The sequence below is a fragment of the Rhamphochromis sp. 'chilingali' genome, assembly GCF_963969265.1.
Source record: "Rhamphochromis sp. 'chilingali' genome assembly, chromosome: 9".
Lineage (NCBI taxonomy): Eukaryota > Metazoa > Chordata > Actinopteri > Cichliformes > Cichlidae > Rhamphochromis > Rhamphochromis sp. 'chilingali'.
Genome location: NC_137936.1, coordinates 4,705,007 through 4,723,541, shown reverse-complemented (window position 1 = coordinate 4,723,541; position 18,535 = coordinate 4,705,007). Strand labels below are relative to the sequence as shown.

The window sequence follows — 18,535 nt, the reverse complement described above, 5'->3', positions numbered from 1 at the left end:
TAAGCTAGAGGCACTTAACAAACGAGCAGCTAGGTGTGTTTATTCATGACTATAAAGTGTTTTATTTATTTCACAGACCTGCATTTGTGTTTATTCAAGGGTTACAATAATATTCTCATGACAAATGGCTTGATAATCAAGATTTTTTTTATTATTATTGGATAAATCTTTCATATATTACATGGTTCAGTTTCAAATAGCATAGACTGTATATAAAACTGTGAAGTCACCTGTGTCAAAGATGCATTTTTTGTTTTTTTTTGTGGGACCCTGAAGTCACCATACCAGACAAGAGGCTGAGATTATCAGTTAATGCTTGGTCAGCAACACAAAACTGTACAGGTGTAATACATGAACACTCAATGAATCCAATATTAATAAAATACTTTTAATATTTAATATAATTCCTAGAGTATTTAAAAGTAGAATGGGAGGCAGAGCCTTCAGTTTTCAGGCCCCTCTTCTATGGAACCAGCTTGGAATTAAGGTATTTTTTAACTTTTAAGTTTAGGGTTAAAACTTTCCTTTTTGCTAAAGCATATAATTTGGGCTGAATCAGGTGACCCTATAGGTGTATCTTGCTGGGGGATTCCCACAATTGAGTATTTCTTCTTCAGTCACCTTTCTCACTCACTGTGTGTCTATTGACACAGTCTCTTCCTGTTAAAAGGGAGTTTTTCCTTCCCACTGTCGCCAAAGTGCTTGCTCATAGGGGCTCATAGGATTGTTGGGTTTTTCTCTGTATGTATTATTGTAGGGTCTACCTTGCAATACCTTGAAGCAACTTTTGTGATTTCACGCTGTATAAATAAAATTGAATAATTTCACTCTCCAAATTTGGAGCACAAACTTGCTAGATTAGACAATTATGGACTAGAGGTCTGGTTCACTCCCTTAAATTAGCAAAGGTGGTACCTCAGTGAAGTCCAGAAGCTAGCGCTTCTTGTTTAGGAGGTTGCTATGGAAGGAGAAACTAGCCATAGTGACAAAATAGTGATGGCGCTGGCACGGCTGGCAGCCTTAACCCAATTTCCCTCGGGATGAATAAAGTATGATCAATCAACCAATCAATCAATCAAAAACACATTAAGCCTAGATTATAATCCACTGTGGACGCAGACAGCTGGGGATCCGATGGCCAGGTCCTGTCACGCTACTTTGATGTCCACTTGAAGTCCCATGCATTTTTTTCCAGCTACAGCAGTTCACAAAAGTGTTAACAAAAATGCAACTTTAAAGGCCATTTATGCTACACATGTTTAGTTTAGATCTTGTATACTTGTTTTTCTTTTATCGTCGTGGCTCTTCTTGCACCTAACTGAGGAAATCTTTGAGCCAAGAGCTGCATTTTGTGTTACAGCCTTTTCCTCAACTGTCCGTGATGAACGCTGCTGACAACAAAGCAGAGGAACGGGAGAGAGTGCCTCTGGCTCCAGGCCCATGCGTGGCCTGCAGCCTGGGAAGAAACGCCTTTCCCAGACACAACTCTCAGTACAGCAAGTACCACTACAAGTGAGCTCAAGTGCTGTTTGAAAAGGCAAATGCTGGAGAAATGAAAGAAAGATTTCTGAAGTAATATATGCTTTTTTTCTGTTGCCTCTTACAGTGGATTCTGTGAGCAGCATTCATTTTTGTACAAGCGGACTGCCCTGCCTCTGACAGACAGGGAGAGGAGCATCTTCAGGTTTCAAAAGTAGCATTAAACAACAGTAAAGGTCAGCCATTCAGGAAAACCTGGTGTCCAAACAGGCTCATTAAAACTGCTATCCTGCAAAATTATTCATTATAGCATTAAAGTGAAAGAGCACTTAGGATTGAGTTTCATGTAATGCCATCAGAGTAGAAGTCTGACCCACTGAAGTTATTATTAATATAAAACAGCTAATATTAATCTCTTCATGTTTTACTGAATGTAAAAACAACCACTAATACAAGATTGGAGACGCATCATTGGGACTGGTCAAAATAGTCCAATCAGAATACAGGAAACAGTATTATGGTCTCAGTGGAGAGCTCAGTAAGTTCTTTCGAGAGGGTGAGAGCAGATGTAGGCTCTGTTCTCCAGGACCTGTTTGGCAATCTTCTTGATGTTGGCATCGTTGTTCTCAGGAGAGTCTGAAACGAATTGAGACAAGAATCACAAACCACGCCACACACTCCGATCAGACGTAAACACAGCACTTGATCATAGCGCTGGTTAGCTTAGAGGTCATTAAAAAAGTGCACGGTGTGAAAATGAAAAGCAGCGGGTGGTTCCAGTGTTGGTATGTGCTGTTTGGTGGGGAAATTCCACAACACATGCAAGTCTTTTGTACTAAGATGTTGCTGAAAGAAGAAAAAAAAAAGTCCCACACGGATCACGGTGCTGTTCTCAATTACCGTTTTGTGTTGTACTTACGTTTTTGCAGCTGAACCATCCAGTAATTGTTCTTAAAGAAGGCATCGTTGCAGAATGTGTTCGCAAGCAGCACCTAAAAAAGCAACACCAGTAAACATTTGGCACCTCTATCTGCAAATACTGTACACATAATTACTGAAAACCAAAGGTGTATTGCGTGCACCCTCACATTTATGGCTTTTAACTACAGTGCAGAGACAGCACAGCGCTGCCCATCTGAAACACAGAGGATAATATGAAGCATTCGCTGCCCTCTTTAAAGGCTTTCTTTCTTAAAGTCTTTGTGTTGAGGTTTTGTTTTGCATCGCTGTTTCTCATTACGAACAGGACTCTTTTTCAGTCGTCTTTACACTCCATCGTCCTGCCCTTCACCTAAATCTGCTCCAGGAACAACCGCTGTTCAAATGAAGGTAGTGTGCTACAGCTTTTACCTCGATCAAATAGTAAAGTGAAAGTAATAAAAGTGACGGCGAGTTTTATTTAACAAGTCTAAACACAAGCTGATCAAAAGCCTAATTAAACACGTCAGCAAGTGAAAGGAAAAAAAAAAAAGAAAAGAAAAACACACAAATAGAGAATAACAGACGTGGAGCTGTTTTAATTGTTTGCAGAAGGAACCGCTGTCCTGCAGTAAGTGAAAACAGCCAAAACAAACCACACCAGATAAGATTATACGATTTAATAGAGCCTAATAGTGAGGAATAAAAATCACGTTCAAATTCTCCGTGGGGACTTTGATTATGAGCCGTAATGCTGGAACCATCCAAAGTAAACTTCACACGAGCTGCTAGACTCTGAAATGTGTGAATGATGACATGTGCTCCTGTAGAAACCTCATCTGTGTGATGTCAAAGAACTAATCTAGCCACAAACATCAGTTTGGGTGGTAACCATCAAACTCACAAATAAAGCACTATACCATATCAATAACTAGGGTAGACGTTTGTGTACACACACACACAGTTCAAAACAATTACACAATACGATAATGAAAAAGGATTAAATTTGATAAGATTGGCTGTGTGACTAAATTTGTAATTCACCTCAAAGAGCTGAGACATATCCTGCTTTATGCTGCTGTTAGTGTGAAAGTCTTGAGTGTTTGGCCAACAGCAGAGTGTGACTGCACTGCATGTTTGGGAGATTTTCTTCTTGCATCTTACTAATAAATCAGGAAGCTCTACATCCGGTCCACTTCATGTGTACGTGGCATGTGTGTTACTGGGGACCTGAGTAAGTGCTTTGCTGAATGTGATTCGTCATACGTTGAGAAAGTTTGTCCGGTTAGGCCCCTCCAATGAGCCGTTCAAGGGAAACACTGCCAAAAGAAACTACTTGTAACCAAAGTGTCCTCATGCTGACGGTCGAAAACTCAAAGTGGGTCCTACAGAGACAGCTGGACAAGTGAACACGATTTAATCTGAATCTTTTTGTCTTTAGTTTCTTACGATAAATGTGGATGAGCAGTTCTCTAGCATTCGTGTTGAAATGTTGTCCAGAAGTGGTTGGCATGGCTCAAAATTTCACCTGCTGCATTTTCCTCCAACACTAAGACGCAAGCTGAAATTACAGTTGTGTAAACTCCAATTCTTTACAGACTCCTCACGCACGTGAAAACATTAACTCAGCCGCTGTAGGTGTGAGCTGGGCTGCTGCAGGCTCTGCAGTGAACATACCGATGCTTATAGTGTGGGCTAAGTGAGGCAGCTGTTTACTGTCAGCCTTAAACAGCGTAAACACAGAGGAAGTGATGTGTACAGAAATCCTATGAGATCGATGGAAAACTGCTCTCGTTGTGGCAAACAAACAAGTTCAATATGAATATTTATTCTGCGTGTGCGAGACTTCTAAACTGTGTGAGTGTGCACAGAGCGTACAAACCTCGTGGTCGTGATTCCTGAGGCCGATGCTAATGGAGCGGCTCGCTCTGGACAGGACGGCTGTCATAGCGTACATGTGGATCAGCACGTCTGCCACCCTCTTCAGGACGAGCTGTTCGTCCACTATGGTCTGACATCATCGGGGGAGAGGAGGAGAGACATGTGAGGGACAGTTACCTCAACTTTAGCTTTTGTATTTTAGTGACGAAAACCTAGTCGAGTCACTGTGCAAGTACTGAAGAAGCACACGGTTAACTAGCATCGAGCTTTATTGTTGTCCTGTTGCCATGGGTAAAACATGTGAGTAAAACTAATCAAATGAATAAACTGACATAGTTTCCATTTCCATCTAGATTTCAGAGTGAAATAGCAGCTTGGGGCTGATGGGCAGTTAACACGTAGAGCTAAGGAATGAGTTTTCCCTGCATTGTAACACTACAGATAATCAGTCCTGTAATGACACTGTACAATTACAGCATGAGCTGTTAGAGCACGGCTTTGATCCATAGCAACAATTTTCTACTTAAATGCATCAGTTCCTCCACCCTGCCTGCAATGAGACCATCTTCTTTAATAGCTTTGTCCCAATTTCCTGAAAATATCATTAAAGAGAAGAAGAAATGATTTGCATGTGCTGTTAGCCTTTAAACTTTTCACTGCTTATTTTCTTACATGTAAGCAGCCTGAACCTCGATATTCAAACTCTTGGCAAACATTTAAGTCCTCTGAGGAAAGTTTGTGTGTGCTGGATCTAAACCAGTCAAATGATACAGGAACTGAGAATCTGGAAAACTTTCCGGCTACCAAAAGGTTTATAGCTTCTTTGGGTAAAGCTGTGATTACAAAAGCACAGTCGCGAAACACAATTTGAAGCAGCTGTGTAACAGACAAACACCACCGCTCATTATGAAACAACTTTCATATTTACATGATGAATGGGAAATTTGCTCATAGAAACTGGAAAGCTTTGAGCGGGAAAATCCCACAGCTGCTTTTCCAGAATCAAACGCTACCTTTCCATATCTGTAGAGCAGGCTCTCCACAGTCGACCCAAACAGGCTGACGTTCTGCTCCAGCTTCTTTGCACTGTCCTGCAAAAGGAAACAGAAGATTGAAGAGCTTCGACAAAAAACACTTCACTCATCTAACACCACAATTCTCTTACTTCCAAGCTGGGATGCACCACTCCATCTTTCCCCGTCAGGCCGAGGTCTACTGAAGCTCCAAGCGAGGTCCTCAGTTTCTTGCCGACCATGCCTATCGCAAGACCTATATTTCCTTTCTTCATCTCCCTGAGGGCACAAACAACCACGTGCCTCTAAGCACAGGCAAACAGCTCCATATTTTTCTTAGGAAGTGTGAACACAACACAACTAACAGAAGGGGCGATGTAGGACTTAAAAGCAAAAACCTTCAAACCTCAACAACACCTTCAGATTCTTACTTTATTTTCCCTGTGAGGATTTTGCCAGCGTACTGCATTCCAGTGAGAGCGATGTACATCCTCAGGATTTCATTGGTACCCTGTGAGCAAACAGTGGAATTGGACTTAAGTTAAGAGTTTTCTGTGTCACGGGAAGTGGCTCTCTGATGGTTGAACAGAGAACTCGGTTGTGAGCAGGCAATGTTTTGCTTTCAAAATCAGCTGGAAACGTGACGTTTTAACGATTTCTTTTATTTACTGCATGTCTTAAGTGAAATGCTGATTCTCTGCTGGGGAGCACGTTTTATTCGTGCAGGCTGTTAGGCTGTACCATACTCACATCACAAATGAAGCCCAGCTGTAAAGTTACATGTACTGATTTGGTGATGCAGAAAATGTTTATACACTTGATTCTAATCACAGAACACACAAACCAAGCCGACCTCAGCTGCACAGTCAATAACCACCAAAGTGAAACCTGTTATCTCTGACTAACGAAGAACGGATGGCCGCGTTGAACTTCCCTCGCACTGTACCCCGCAGGTGTGCGTGTAGGAGTGTGTGGGATTCTCTGCTGTAGGTAAGCAGGGAATTTTGCTACATTGTATTTTCAAATTTTAAACTTTCTATCAGTAACAGTGAGTGTGACTGACTGACACAGTGAGGGGCTTTGATAATGATGGGTCTGGAGCTTTCTATGTAAAGTGCCCGAAGATGATGTGTTTCACCTCAAAATTAACTGTTTACTTCAATTTCATCTATTAAGAGCTTTGTTTCAACAGTAAAATATGCCACCTGGTGGTTGCTGACAGAATGAACCGTCTCAACAGTCCAGTATCTTTCACACAAGGATTTTAAATTTGGCAGCACAGTGGTTGCCTCACAGCAAGGACGTCCTGAGTTCAATTCCAGTTCCAGTTCTGGGGCCTTTCTGTGTAGAGTTTGCATGTTTATCCCATATTTGTATGGGTTCTCTCCGGGTACCGGCTTCCTCCCACAGTCCAAAGACATGCAGTTAGTGGGGTTAGGATAATAGGTGTGAATGTGAGTGCAAATGTTTGTTTGTCTCTATGTGTTGTTAGCCCTGTAACAGACTGGTGACCTGTCCAGGGTGTACCCTGCCTCTCGCCCTAAGACAGCTGGGATCGGCTCCAGCGACCCTGACAAGGTTAAGCAGAAGATTCAAATTCCCAATGACCATAAAAATACTGGGATTTGATACAGCATTACAGTTTGGAAGACAAGGTTTAACAAATGAACTGTTAACAGTTTTTTGATGTGTGTCATGGAGAGGAGAGGGGGGCACAGAGTTCATCTTAACTATGGCTGGGCAAAAAGCTGAAGGGCAGGCAAGATTCGTTTTTTGAAAAGGAAACAAATACATACGGTTTCACTCTAGCACAAACCAAGACTATATCTAGCCCTCAGAGTTTAAACACTTATGTATGAGTACCTCAAAGATGGGCAGGATGCGGCAGTCCCTGACGAAGCGCTCAAAGGGATAGTTCTTGGTATAACCCAGACCTCCGAGCACCTGAAGAGCCTCGCTCACACAAATCCAGCCTCCCTCCGAGCTGAACACCTGTACCGAAGATGAGGAACACACACCGTGAGTAGTTTCATAAAAGTTTCACCTGAACACAGACGACAGAGCAAGTGGTACCTTGACCATGGCTGCCTCCAGAGAACAGTCTGGAACGCCCGGTCTGTCCATCATCCCTGCTGTCAGGTATGCCATGCTCTCCATCACGAAGGCATTGAGGGCCATCATTGCAAACTTCTCCTACAGAAAGCATAGAAATCACAGTATTTAGTCACTTCTGATCAGACTTCTGATCAGACTGGAAGGTGTCACAAGCTTCCAAGTGAGGGGAGAGCATACCTGGATCATACCAAACTCACTCAGGCTTTTGTTAAACTGCTTCCTGGTAGCAGCATACTCAGATGTCAGCTCTACAGAAGGCCAGACAGAGAAGCCAGACTTAATAAACTTAAAACACTCACAACCGCTACCCAGTTAAAACAACAGCTGAGTGCTTACCGATCAGCTTTTTAATCATTCCAGCACAGGAGCTGCCCATACTGAACCTCCCCGAGTTCAGGATGTTCATGGCGATCTGTCCGACACGCAGCACATGTTTACAAATATTACAGAATCTCCGTTGTGTAGACAGATGAAGCTGGCTTTAGAGCTTACCTTAAATCCACCTCCAATTTCTCCGATCACGTTCTCTATTGGTACTGGGACATTATCGAAGGACAGCTCACAGGCTGAAAGGTTACAGCGTTGAAACATAAATGACATGAAAATGGCCCAGCGTCTATCAAACTGCCTTTAAGTGTTGATGAAAGGCTTACTGTTGGATCCCCTGATGCCCAGTTTGTCCTCAGGCTTGCCGCTGGCGATCCCTCCAAAAGCCCTCTCCACGATGAATGCAGATATCTTGTCTTTCTTTACACCATCTACTTCCACCTCAGTCCTGGCGAACACGGTCATGATGTCCGCCATGCCTCCGTTTGAAATCCAGATCTGACAACATGATTCAAGTCAGGAGCTTCAGTCAGAGGCTGAGTTGAAGTCTGAATTAAAACTTGGTGGAAACTGTTCCTCTCACCTTGGAGCCGTTGATCAGGTAATGTTTTCCATCTTCAGACAGGGTTGCACGGGTCTGAATGGAGGCTGCGTCACTGCCACTGTAACGGACAGGCTGAGTGTCAGTGGAGCAAAGACAGCTACGTGCTCAGGCACATGGCGTAGATGCCATCATCACTGTGTTAACGCTGGCTGATGCATCACATTGGGTTTTCAATGATGACTTTGGCTTGCAGTGACTTGAAAACAACCTCACTGTTTAGTTCACTTCAAGCAAATAACACAATGAGCCTTTATCACCAAGTACTAATCAGAGGAAGGAAAAGTGGGAACACGGGTTCTGTGGGTGTTTCTGTGGAGTCCAATCCAAACAGCTAATGGTCTCTATAAATACATAGTGTTTCTAAAGTCATTGGGAAGTGATTCAACATCTGTGACATCAGTCTTTATCTTGATTAAACAATGTCCTGATTTAGGCTGTAATCATGGTGCTCTGTACAGTGTCCTGAATCCTGTAACCGCCATCTTTAACCACCGTTTGGTGCCCTGTGGGCGTCAACGCTGAGCAGTGACTGAGAATGAACCTGCAGATACAATCAGCTGAGACGCTTATTTTCAGGTTGCTGGGTTTTAAAACGTAAACTGCAGCCAGTTACCTGGATGGAGCCTGACGCACACTGACAGTTTTCATACTGGGAGTCTACTGACAGTTGCCAGGCTACCCCACAGCCCCCTAGTAGATGCAAACGTAGAATAAATGTGATTTTTAGGAAAGCTGACATCTGATTTTGAGGTCAAGATCTCCAGGATCACTGCTCGTCTGAGATTTTCAGTAGCTGTACCTACGTCACCTCGTTCTCAGGTTATCTTATTCAAAAATTAGAGGGGCCACGCCGCCTACCTCAGATGTTTTACTAGTCTTCTCCTGTCCAGCTTTGTTAAACCTGTGTGAAATGTAGCTTCAGCTTTCTGTTTGTTAGCTTTTCTGCTGTTGTACCACATCTGCTTCAAGGTTCAAAATGTTGTGTGTTCATAGAGGGTTCGTAGAGCTATGTTCTTCTGCATAGTGAGTGTTTGTTTGAGTTACTGTTGCCTTCCTTTTAGCTCACAGCAGTTTGGCGACTCTCCTCTGACATTTTCTCGCAGGCAGCTGTCACTCACTGGATAGTTTCTCTTTTTCTGACTAAACCCTACAGATGGTTGTATGAGACAATCCTAGTAGTTTCTGAGATACAAGATCCAGGCCACATTCAACGGCACTAAAACCACCCTTCTTCCCCACTCTGATGCTGGGTTTGAACGAGTTTATATGCCTAAATGACTCTGATATTGAGTTGCTGCCTTGTGACTGGACGATCAGATATTTGTTCTAATAATAGTTCAACAGGTGTACCTAATGAAGTGGCCAGTGGGTGTAGAGATAACCTGTTATTTGTGTTCATCAGACTGTGCTTCACTGCTGTATGAGCAGAGTTGGAGCCACAGAGGAGAACGCTGCGGATGACATGTGCATGGTGTTCTTTACCTTCCGGGCTCTGTCAGACAGAAAGCTGCGATGTGCTCCCCTGAGGCCAGCTTGGGCAGATACTTTTTCTTCTGGGCTTCATTGCCTGCTATCAGGATCCCCTGAGAGCCCACAAATGTGTTAGCAAATCCTCCAGATTGTCCACATTGCAGACACAACTCCGTATTGTATTTTTACCTTCAGTCCAATGGCTTGATGAGCAGCCAGTGTGACGGCGATGGAGCCGTCTAAGGCGATGATCTCATTCAGTCGTGCATAAATGGTGTGGGATAATCCAAGACCCCCTGGGATTGAAAAACAAATGATAAACAATAAAAACAGAAACTGCCCCACTGTGTCTCGCAGTGGGGCAGTTTCTGCATTTCCATCTAGCATGGATGTGTCAGAGAGACAGCTGTGGAGCCATGATGAAGTCAGGATCGTAGTGATGTTTCAGGGAAACCCCACTACGGTCGATATGTAGCTTTGACTTGAATCTGTACGTGTAGAAGCTGCACTGAGGCAGGAACCATATCTAAATCTAACAGCATGCCACCTGTTCATTAAAGCATTTCTGCGCTGAGCTCAGACAGAGTACCATTTAGATGTCAAGTGTGAGAGCTTAATTGAACCTCTTGTGCCATAAAATACACCCAAATATACTGACCTGATACTTGAAACGCTGCTGATTAACAGCAGATAACATACTAATATACTCATAAAGTAATGACGTTAAATGTTTAAAGTCCATTCAAACAGTATTTCAGTATTTTAAACTGCGCTCTGGGATTCATGTCTCCATGTGTAAAACAAAGCTGTTTGTAGAGTCTGTGATCTTCTTCTTCTTCTGTCTATCCTCAACACCAGACCTGCCATAGCAGATGGCTGCCATCACTGAGCCTGGATATGCCAATTAAAAAGGAGTTCTTCCTCCCCACAGTTGCAAAGTGCTTGATTACAGGGGATTGCTGGGCTTCTCTCTAATACCATACAATTGTCATCAGCCGTGCCACGAGATGAATGCTTTGTTTTAAACTGACATACATTAAAAAAAATGTTCTGGGAAGTTAAATCCCCGCAGTGGGTGCAGCTACATATTTGATTTGGCACAGATATGATGCCAGATGTAGTTCCTGATGCAACCCTTCCATTATCCAGTGTTGGCTGGCACTAAGTGAACACTAGCTTGCAACCTCCTGACCAGATGTAATACCATCTGGAAAGCATCTGATTGACAACTGCCTCATTTTTTAGCATGATAATGAATCCAAACACAGTAGCAGCGCAGTAAAGCCATACCTGGAGAGACAAAGACGCAGTGCACACTATAGGTCATGCACTGGCCTCCCTAGAGCCCAGACCCCAACATTATCGAGATCATCAACACAGAACGAAAGGCAGCCGACATCCAAACAAGAGCTTTGAATATCATCCAAACAGCCTGGAGAGATATTCCTGAAGAACACTTAAACAAAGCTGCCTGAGATAGTTCAGACAGTCATACGAATATGGAGTTCCAACATTATTGGAATTGTACAAACTGTGTTTGTTATGTTTACACATTTCAATAAATCTCTCCGTGTATTTCCCATTTTCTGAGCAGAATGTAAAGAAATGAAGGACAGCTCCAGCACATTAGTGTAAATCACTAGCTTGAAACCATAGATTATATATAAAATATGGATCCAGCCACTGTGACGTCATGCTTTGAATGTTGCCATCTTGGTTTTCTGAAACCAGCTGTTATGAGCTAAATGTGGGTCTGACTGAGAAACCAAAGGTTGGTGGTTGTGGTTTGTATCATATCCAATTACACACCAAGTTTAATTATGGAGTTCCACAGGGTTCAGTGCTAGGACCAATTCTGTTTACATTATGTATGCTTCCATTAGGAAGTATCATTAGAAGGCATCACATACATTTTCACTGCTATGCATGAAGCCAGATAACACACACCAATTAGTTAAACTGCAGGAATGTCTTAAAGACATAAAGACCTGGATGGCCGCTAACTTTCTGCTTCTTAATTCAGATCAAACTGAGGTTATTGTACTCGGCCCTGAAAAGCTTAGAAATATGGTATCTAACCAGATTCTTACTCTGGATGGCATTACCTTGGCCTCCAGTAACGCTGTGAGGAACCTTGGAGTCATTTTTGACCAGGACATGTCCTTCAACGCACATATTAAACAAATATGTAAGACTGCGTTCTTCCATTTGCGCAACATCTCTAAAGTTAGAAATATCCTGTCTCAGAGTGACGCTGAAAAACTAGTTCATGCATTTATTACTTCCTCACTGAAAAGCCTTCAGTTAATCCAAAATGCTGCAGCAAGAGTCCTGACAGGGACTAGAAAGAGAGAGCAGATTTCTCCTGTTTTGGCTTCCCTTCATTGGCTTCCTGTTAAATCCAGAATTGAATTCAAAATCCTGCTCCTCACATACAAGGTCTTAAATAATCAGGCCCCATCTTATCTTAATGACCTTGTAGTACCATATCACCCTATTAGAGCACTTCGCTCTCGCTCTGCAGGCCTACTTGTTGTTCCTAGAGTATTTAAAAGTAGAATGGGAGGCAGAGCCTTCAGTTTTCAGGCCCCTCTTCTGTGGAACCAGCTTCCAGTTTGGATTCGGGAGACAGACACTATCTCTACTTTTAAGATTAGGCTTCAAACTTTCCTTTTTGCTAAAGCATATAGTTAGGGCTGGACCAGGTGACCCTGAATCCTCCCTTAGTTATGCTGCAATAGACGTAGGCTGCCGGGGCATTCCCATGATGCATTGAGTTTTTCCTTTCCAGTCACCTTTCTCGCTCACTATGTGTTAATAGACCTCTCTGCATTGAATCATATCTGTTGTTAACCTCTGTCTCTCTTCCACAGCATGTCTTTTATCCTGTCTTCCTTCTCTCACCCCAACCGGTCGCAGCAGATGGCCCCGCCCCTCCCTGAGCCTGGTTCTGCCGGAGGTTTCTTCCTGTTAAAAGGGAGTTTTTCCTTCCCACTGTTGCCAAAGTGCTGCTCATAGGGGGTCATATGATTGTTGGGTTTTTCTCTGTATGTATTTTTGTAGGGTCTGCCAATATAAAATACCTTGAGGTGACTGTTCTTGTGATTTGGTGCTGTATAAATATATAAATAAATAAAAGTGAGTTGAAATAAATGCCACTACGGGTGTCCACACAATCAGACTTCTTTTCTGCAACCACAGGAGGAAGTTGCCCTCTGCTGGCCAATGAAAAGAGTGCAAGTTTCAGGCACTGCTTCACCGGCTTTGCTTTTCAGAAAGAAGGAGCTGCATCCATCTGTTATGTATAGTGCAATGTTGAAACTAACTAGTAGCCTTAGAAGAGTTGTGTATAAAAGCTACATAGTCACACAAATTATATGAGGGAGGTGTCGTCCTTAAAAAATACCCTAAATAAAAGAATGTAAAAATAAGTAACAACACAGATCAAAGTATTAGTATAATGTCCAGAACATTGCTCTTAACTTCTAACTTCACTTTGGGGCAAAGTCGGGTGGAGTTAAAGTTCATCTCAAAAATGCTTTGAAATCAATTTTCACTCATATTTTCAGATGGATCCCGAGACACGAGACTATCTTTTAGAAGGGCTTTGTTAAAATCATCTCACCGTATTCTTCAGGAATCATGATTCCAAACAGCCCGAGATCCTTCAACCCCTGCAGAGTCTCCAGGGGAATTGTGGCCTCTCTGTCAATTTTTGCTGAGTCAACTGGCAAAGAAACCCCAAAACAAAAACAAACAAAATCCAGCAATTCCAATGTCAGTCATTTAATTCCTCTGATAAATCATATCTGAAAGTCATTAATCACGTGCATGTACTCAATTCCCACCTCACCATCATCACTGAAGAACTTCTCTACCGGTGCAACAAGCTGCTTTATCTCCTCCACCTCATCATTTCCAATTTCTGGATAAGGGAAGACCTCAGCCTGGAGAACGAAACAGGCCTTTTTAGAGATCGTAACAGGGTTATGCATCTATGTTACCGTCCAAGTCATATTTTTGTGTTATAGTTATATGCTTCTAATCAATCATGTGGTGACAGTGTGAAGCATGAAATCCTGCAGATAAAGCTGATGTTCATATTAACTATGAGAAAGGAGAAAAAGGTCATGTCTGTAATTCTGACTGTGGCCTGGGCTGGTTTTAAATGATTCTGAACCAGCTCACCTGCCCATCAGCATCCAGGGTTTACTCAGAATGGTGCAGAAACCACGCAGTGAGTGGCAGGTACAGAACTGTAAGACTGCAGGCAGCAGAAACGTGACTGAAAAGTAAAAGCTGGTGTGGTGAATCAAGAGCATCCCTGTGCTGACCTGCCTTGTGCCAAAAGTAAAGACTGATGTTGCTGTGTAGGGAATCTTTTCTCTCCACACTCTGAGATCCTTGAAGCAATCACAGCACTGTAAGGGTTGTTGGTAACCATGTGCATCCCTTTATCGCCATGATTTACCCTCTTTTAATGGCCTTTTCCAGACTCCAGAAACAAATCCTGCAGAGAGGCCTTGGGATGTGTTATAGAGGGAGACTGAAAGCGTGAACGGTGTGATGATTCATGTCAACATGGAGGACTCTAAAGAAAGACGTTTCCACTGTGTGAGATAAACCGACCTTCCTACACTGTAGCTGGTTTTACTTTGGGTAGATATTTAAAGTCTCTTTCACCATTTACCCCAAACAGGTGTGACAGTGCCTCAGCCTCAGTTTTTTCAAGCTTCCCTGCATTTTATGCGTCTTATTTTTCTGGTGTTGCGTCTAAGGCCCTTTGTTTCGTAAACGATACTTCTTTCAAAGCTAGAACGCTGGTGATTGTTAGCTTTGAATATAGTTATCATCTAAAGTACAAAGTCTTTTCTGAGACGACTTCCTCCGCCCGTCACTAACTTTGGAGAGGCTTTCTGGCAGCTCTTTTCCTTTACCTTGTTCACTTGACCGAGGAACAGATCCTTCGCATACGCCAGGTGTCTGCAGTGAGTTTTAATGCTCCTCCGCTGCTGCAGTCTCAGCTCTTCTTGCCCAGCATGCCTCGCGTGACAGCCAAGCAACCGCTCTCCGATTCGAAAGGTTCGAGAGACGATTAATCTGTTCATGTTCATCATTCTATTAGCAAAGATCTCTACTTCATACAGCCATCGGTCTGCTCCCGAACCCAAGCAGCAAAGTACCTTTCACCCGTTTCTGTCCCATGCTGATGACGTAAGAGATATGTTCGAGAGGCGTTCTCTGACCCATGTAAACTACAGACTTACAAATGTGAACGGTCTTCTATGGGTCTTCTAACACATACATACCGAGCTTACTGGTAGTGTAACTTTGAATAAAAATTATGTTTTGTTTTGTTTGTGTTTGTGTTTACAAAAAAAAATCAATATCTTTGTAAAAAATAACTCTCTTACCAACTTTGATTTTTATTTTTCACGTGTTCTTTACAGAAGACCGCGGTCATAAAGACTGTGACTTTTAAAAAGTGTTTGTTGAATTTTATTTTATTTTATTTACCATGTTATCTGTATATAATGTATATGTTCACTCATGTTTTATTACTAAAAATATGCAATTCGTATTTGTAGCTTTCAAGTAGAGCAATCCCAGGAAAAAAACAAAAACAAACCCATACGTGACTCCATGATCCTCCGTCTCGCTGACTATAAGCCCTCGAATTTAAAGTTGGAAAGCACAAGACCTTCAAAGAAATTAAATTTCGTGTACGTCATGAATACTAGTGCCATTGGTTTTTCGAATTTTCCGACGGTACTTGAACGTATCATAGCAATACATGCAGGACTCCACTAGATGACGTATTCTGCAAAGAAACCACTCAGCCCTAGAGTAGAGAGGGCTCTGCTTCTGACTTGTGCTGGAAACTGGACCTAAATTATGGACAATAACTTTTTTCTTTTCTTTATCTACATGTGTGTAGAATAATTTTCACCACCAACTAAGATATTTAAAAGCTGTATAAATAAAAGAAATAAAAAAAATTTGCACACACCCTACTGACAGAAATAAAAACCTGGAGCTGGTTTGCTTCTGTATCATTGAATGTGTACTTGTCTAATACATGCTGTTCTTTGCTGGCAGAGGAAATGAAGCCCTGTACTTGGTCCCTCCCAGGCCGCATGATGACGTTGTCCTGCTGACACTACGGATGTGGCCCTCATTGCTGGAATCTATTTTTAGATCCAGCCTCAAGGGCCAGACAGACAAACAGGGCAAACTGTCACTCAGACCACCTGCCACAGTTAGGCAAGTAGCCAAGGCATGCTGGCTGTGCGAGACTGAAAAAAGAATAAGAGTACTGCAGTTGTGACCTTCATCAGAGGCTTCAACTTCCTGAGAATTTTGTTTAGGTTGATAGAAATATCTCAGCGTCCCTGGTGGCCTCTGTATTGTTGGAGCTACGTGAAGGGGAGGAAAATAGAAACACATATGTATCACTCATGGGCAGGACAATATATCTGCAGCCGAGGACAGTGGATATCATATCCTCACTATTGTTTCATGGAATGTAGGGATTTTAAAGGGGAGTTCCACTAAATTCACACATAAAGGTCATTTTATTCGTCACAAGGTAGTACTCGCCCTGTTGGAGTACTTGTACAATGTTTTCTGTGCTGCTGAATTTAAAGCTGAAAATAAAATCTAGATGATGTTGTCAGGTCAAAGTGAGGATGTGGAGTTTCAGGTTTGCATGAAAGTTCATGACCAATACAAGATAATACGTAAATGCACGAATACATGCATAGTGTGCACTAAATCTAATAATGGAAACACTCTAAGAAGACCAATTCTGAGCTAATCTAGTCTCAGTTACTGTAGATAGTCCTGTCCTTGCACACTCTGTTTCAGGAGCCAGTGGTTAACTAACAGGGTTAATAGTTTTAACCCCTGCTCTTGAGCAAGACGTTGATCCCCAAAGTGTAAACACTGGCAGTGCTAGATATTTCAAAGCACTTTATCCTGCTAGAGTAGACTGTGTACTGTCACACTGGCTGTAGGCTGAGTATACAAAAGCCAAAAAAAGTCTGGTTCCACAACTATGCAGTCTATTTTAATTCAGTAAAATCTACATAAGGGACACTTTTAAGAAGAATAGGCTATAAAGACTGAATATATCACATATACATATTAAAAAACAGTTCTTTAAAGGCCCTAGTTTCTACAGCTATGGGACCATCATTGCGTAGAGAAGCCTTTAAAGCACTCTTGAGAATATTCTATGACTTCTCTCAGAAATGTAATACTGACACCTTTAAGAAGAATGAAGAAGCAGCCAGAGGTTCTGGAGCTCTAGTACATCTTTTCCACTGATGCAGTGCCAGTGGCTAAAATAGAACTCTTTAAACTCTTTAAAGACCACACTGCTACAGAAAAGCCCCACATGCTGGTCTTAAATTTGTACCCCAAAGATCAGTGGCAATCAGAAGAAATTCACGGGTGATTGCTGATCCAGTGTGCTAACATTTCCTTTCCCATTGGAGTCACTGCAGCTTCCATGACAGTGTTTGGTTCTAAAACTCTAAAACAAGGCTGGTTCTCCAAAGGTGCCAAGGAAGAAGTCTTGAGGAAGTCTGGTCACATGACTAGGATGACTGCATCACAGAGATGCTGTCCTAAGATGTTTTGGACTCATATAGAGTTCCCAGATTCTCAGCCACCACACCATGTTTGAGGTTAGGAAAAACCTTCTCAATTCCCGACACAGAACCCTTTGAAGTAGAAAAGCCTGGTGTATTTATTTTCAACTGTTGGCACCTGATAGAGTCCAAAGTGGCCACTTTGACATGTTTTGTCTGGATGCGCTTTAGTTTCTTATATTTTCCTCATTTTTTGGTAACCTTTTGCTCTCAGTCTCAGGTGGAGTTGTTGGACTGGCATTAAGTGTCAGGTTTTCCTGTCTGGACAGTTCTTCCCACGCCTGTTCCTAATGGTGTGATTAATGAATAATTTTGTTGATGGGTGGTGATTGTCCTTGCTGTGGTTGTCTGTAATCTCCTGTGCCTGTGTAATGCTCTTTCTCTGTGAACATGCTGCCTCCAAGTCACACATTCCTGAAGACTGTGAGCACCATCAGCTGCTTTTCTCAGCTCTGGCATGCCAGCACAGTCACCCTCAAAGGACTAACCTCTTCTCCACCTGCTTGCCAGCTCTCCACCCATCTCCTCTCAGCAACTAGCTAACCAAGTATACCTCCTGAGTTCTGAGTAAGACACTTGAAAACTCTCACTCTTACCAGTATCCGTCTTGCTGCACTTCAATAAACATCTAAACCTGCCAGCGTCTGCTCTTGGTTGGTTGTTCAAACCAGCTTAAGACACAGTAACAGGTGAGAAATCATATTTCATTACAGAATGAGTGTGGACATTAAAGGGAGTGGTAAAGCAAATATACAGAGAGCTCATAAGGCACATCTATCTGCACAGCTGAGGCTATTAGAACATATCTGCTTAACTCTGGTTCTAATGTATACACCACAGATCTGCAGTGAAAGACCTGCAGTCAAAACAGTAACCTGCAATACTGCAAGACTGACCTGGGAAATGTTTGCAGGTGAGACTGATCTGGAAGACTATGCCAGTTCAGTTCTGGGATGCAGACACTTTTGCATTACAAAAAAAGGACAATAAAGCTGTACAGCAAAGCAGGAATGCAGCCTTCAGGTCAGGGTACAGAGGAGCCTACAGCTCAGCCATATTTACTTCCTCCTCTC

At 42.5% G+C, this 18,535-nt stretch overlaps 1 protein-coding gene across 1 annotated transcript; it reads right to left on the bottom strand.

The window, feature by feature from the left end:
- Positions 1-129: 129 nt before the first annotated feature.
- On the bottom strand, positions 130-15,012 carry acad9 (acyl-CoA dehydrogenase family, member 9). Its single transcript, XM_080890807.1, has 18 exons — positions 14,745-15,012; positions 13,661-13,754; positions 13,433-13,534; positions 9,997-10,103; positions 9,820-9,920; positions 8,317-8,395; positions 8,060-8,231; positions 7,899-7,972; positions 7,743-7,818; positions 7,584-7,654; positions 7,365-7,484; positions 7,155-7,283; positions 5,723-5,802; positions 5,444-5,570; positions 5,292-5,369; positions 4,280-4,408; positions 2,399-2,471; positions 130-2,115 (listed from the first exon to the last, which is right to left on the bottom strand). The coding sequence occupies exons 1-18, from the start codon at positions 14,922-14,924 to the stop codon at positions 2,015-2,017; spliced, it is 1,893 nt and encodes a 630-aa protein (XP_080746933.1). The 5' UTR covers positions 14,925-15,012; the 3' UTR covers positions 130-2,014.
- Between the last annotated feature and the right edge of the window lie 3,523 nt (positions 15,013-18,535).